The sequence below is a fragment of the Solanum tuberosum genome, unplaced genomic scaffold (assembly GCF_000226075.1).
Source record: "Solanum tuberosum cultivar DM 1-3 516 R44 unplaced genomic scaffold, SolTub_3.0 scf00005, whole genome shotgun sequence".
In the NCBI taxonomy this organism is placed as follows: domain Eukaryota; kingdom Viridiplantae; phylum Streptophyta; class Magnoliopsida; order Solanales; family Solanaceae; genus Solanum; species Solanum tuberosum.
In genome coordinates, this window is record NW_006238931.1 from 2573892 (window position 1) to 2577847 (window position 3956).

The 3956-nt window shown below is 34.2% G+C and overlaps 1 protein-coding gene across 2 annotated transcripts in view; it reads right to left on the reverse strand.

Moving 5' to 3' along the window:
* Positions 1–1665: 1665 nt before the first annotated feature.
* LOC102601082 (putative serine/threonine-protein kinase-like protein CCR3) overlaps positions 1666–3956 on the reverse strand; it is a 3126-nt gene continuing 835 nt past the window's right edge. Inside the window, exon 2 of one of the 2 annotated variants that reach the window (XM_015308418.1) lies at positions 1666–3956. In XM_015308418.1, the coding sequence (XP_015163904.1) occupies positions 1826–3956 (2131 nt within the window). In that variant the 3' untranslated portion in view covers positions 1666–1825. The other variant, XM_006338781.2, reaches the window with a different exon arrangement.

Consider the following 3956-nt stretch of genomic DNA (forward strand, 5'->3'; position numbering starts at 1 on the left):
TGAAAATTTAAATTACATACATTTATTTATAAAATAAAAATAGAAAGATTAGTGATTGATCAATGTGACACATTAGGATAGTAAAATTGTATAAGAATTGTGAAAAATTTGATTTTTTTCACCCCTTATAGGATTTTCATATTTATGAAAAAAAATACAATTCAAAATCCAAATTGTATATCTAAAACTTTAACTTCATATCAATTTTATTTTCCATTATAATTTCAAAACATTGTTTCATATCGCATGTCCAAATAGGTTATCAATCAACATTTCTTTTCGTCAATTTTTACTTCCAAAAATAAAATTGAAAAAATAAACTCAATTATGTATTATTTTTTTTAAAATTTAAATATTGTGAATATTTATTTTTAGTAAAAAAATGATAAAGTGTCGGTTAAGGGATCAGGCGCAATTAATTATCCTTAATGGGGCTGAAAATTGATTACAGGTGTAAACATCTTGGAGAGACCGCCTTAATTGACTAATTTTAACAACTATTCCCCTCTACTTTAATTTGTTTTTTCTTATTTTTATTTTTAGTTCATGATAACAAATTTAGCAACCTTTTAATTATAATTTTAACTTATAGTGTTTAAAATTATAAAAAATTCTTTATTTTCTAAAAAAATTGTGCCAAATTAAAACTCTCTTTCCATTCATTTTTACTTCACACGTTCATTAAAAATTAATTATTGACATAAATATTTTATCATACCGTCTCTATTAATTGATTTTTAGTATTAGTCATAGTCTTGAAAAATTATTTGGAGAATAAAATATTAATACTAAGGTAAAATATAATTTTAAAAATCTTTTTTAATGTATTGAAAAGAATAAATAATTATTTTTTTTAAAAAAAATAATAACAAATATAAATGAAGGAAAGAAAAATTAAAATGGAAGGAGTACGAATTTTGAAAGTCAATTTCCATCTAATTCTACCCAACGTGTAGGAATTAGTCGTCTAAAGCGAAAAGACATTAAAATCGTGGACCACTTTTTGGGTTCGGTACGTCTTTTTAGACTTCCTACTCAATAAAATTTGGCTAATGTGAATTGAATAAAAATATTCTTGGATAAAAATGTTTATCTTTGTTTTTTTCCCCTTTTATTCAGCACAAGCTGCAACAATCATAAATATTTATTCTCCCGTTTTTAAAAAAAAAATGATGTACTTTCTTTTGTTAGTTTATTTTATCTAAAAATAACCTTTTTTTTTTGCAATATTTTAATTTTAATTTTTACATAAAATGCTTAAAGCCATAAGATAAAACATTTTAATATATTTGACCAACTTTAATTTACAACCACAAGATTGAAAAATAAATTTTATTTTTTGAACTCCATACCAGTCAAACTAAACCATTTTTCATTATAAAAGGGTAGAAGTATTATTTAGACTTCGATGAAACTTATGTTTACCACTCTGGAAGCTGTGAAAATCCTCCACTTTTAACGACCAAGTCTTGGTTTGAGCTTTCAGAACAAGATGCTTTCTTTTTGTGCATTACCAAATGCATAACTTTTGTTAAGGGGTGTCCAACTTTAAATATATATCATTTAAATGTAAAATTTTGATATATATATATATACAACCTAATATTCCGATAGGGTGGCTATAGCTACGCCCTTGATTCCTTCTGGTTAGCAACAGTAGCAATCTTGTGGGAAGAAAGAATTTCTTGTACAACTTTTTCAGCAATTGGCAGCTTACAGATTTCCTTAGACATGATGTTAGAATGAAGAATCTACTCTTTACACTATTAACAAAATAATCACACTTTTTAATTAGCCATAAACAAAGAATGAGAGAGTGGAATTATCAATCAGAAACAAAGGAAATTGGACCACTAGAGATGCTGCCATGGCTATCATCAAATGCAGCCAAAGCTCTCTCTAAATTAGAAACAATATCAGATATGGTTGGTCTGTCTCTCCCTTCCAAATGTACACAATGCATTGCAGTATACGCCACCAATTCCACTGCTTCTACTTCTTCACTTGCCTCTGCTGTCCCTACTCTCTTATCCAAAATCTTGTTCAATTCTCCAGCCATAATTGCTGGTACTCCATAGTCCACCACACTCATTGGTGCACCTCCGTTCTCTTCGCTCTTGAATATCGCTCTCTTTCCTGTCAAAAGTTCTAGCAATACCACTCCAAGTCCATATACATCGCTCTTTGCTGTCAACACATTTAGACCATAGTACTCGGGATCAATGTACCCAACTGTCCCAGCAGCCTTCATTGGCATGCTGCTGTAATCGCGATTACTCTCTGGCCCCATTAACGATAATCCAAAATCAGACACTCTTGCAATCCAGTTTGCATCAATCAAGATGTTGGATGACTTGATGTCCCTATGAATTATAGGCGGAACTGCATAATTGTGAAGGTATTCAATGCCTCGTGCAGCGTCTAAAGCAATCTTGATCCTCATTTTCCAAGAATTAATTATACTACTGCTCTTCTCCACATTGTTCTTATCATGTAAATGATCAAAAAGTGCTCCATTCTTCATGTACTCGTAAACCAAAAGCCTTTCATCCCTTTCTTCGCAATAACCAACAAGTCTAACTAAATGTTTGTGATGTAGCCGAGACAAGAAAGCTAATTCTGAGTCAAATGCAATTTCTTTCTCCTGAAATTTCTTTGTTCTTGTACCTGTTTCTCCACGTTTGATGGCAACCTCACGACCATCCGGTAGTTTGCCCTTGTAAACCACCCCAAAACTACCAGCACCAATCTTGTTCTCTAGAGAAAAATTGTTAGTAGCTGCAGCAAGGTCTGTAAACAGAAATTCCTCTGCCCTGTCTGCGTGTTTAGAAGAAGTTCCACTCCTTTGACGCCTCATCAACCGCGACCCTTGACGCCTAAGAGTTGATGATCTTGAAATAGGACCACTACTGGATAATTGCCCACCATTAGAAGTAGCAGTAATAGTAGGTTGAACTGAATTATGTACTTTCTTCTTTCCAAAACAACCACCAGCCCAAAGAAAATAAATTATACTGCAAATCCCTGCCAAAGTGCCCACTGATCCAACAATAGCAAAAGCTAATAAACCTCTACTTAGCCTTTTAGAAGGCGAAGAAGGTGCCAATGGTGGCGGTGCTGGTGGTGGTAGTAGTGAAGTAGGTGGTGCTAAAATTGAGAAATCACAAGGCCTACAAATATTACCATTGCCAAAACAGAGACTTTGAGACTGCGGATATATACCACAACTACAATTACTTCGTACACACGGACCTGGAAGAATCATCGGTAAAGGAAGGGCTGCCCCTTGAGGAACCATCTTACTAGTCCAACCTGGCCCCCAACACACCACTGAAAAATTGTTTGTGGTTAATCCACACGTAAAATCTAACCCAGCTGAAACTGATTCAAAAAAATATCCTTCTGTTACATTACTTGAAAATACACCATTTCCGCCCCAACAAACTACCGTGCGATTCACCCTACGAATTCCACAAGTATGATTAATCCCCAAAGCTAATCCAAAATACTCGTAAGACAAATTAGAAGGAACATCAAGCTGACCGTTTGTGTTATCACCTCTGCAAATTAAAAATCCGGTAGCGTTCACCCCACAAGCGTGCCTTCCGCCGGCATATATATTCATCATCGTTTCATTACGGAACTCAGATTGGATAGTTGAAGCGATATCACTATTTCCCCAACAGACAACCCTGTTTGAACTTTCCAAAACTCCGCAAGAAAATTCAGACCCAGATGAGATTGATATAAATTGTGATGACCCATTTGGCTGTTCACTCAAATCGCCTCTCCAGCAGGTAACATTTTTTGTACTGTTGGTTATGCCACAAATTTTGTCGCCACCCATTGTAACGGTTGTTAACAAGTTTGAGTTGCTGAAATACAGTCGTTTGGGGACGAAACTCGTGTTCCAGAAAAGGAGAGAAAATCCACCGGAGCGAACGGCGGTGAAGCCG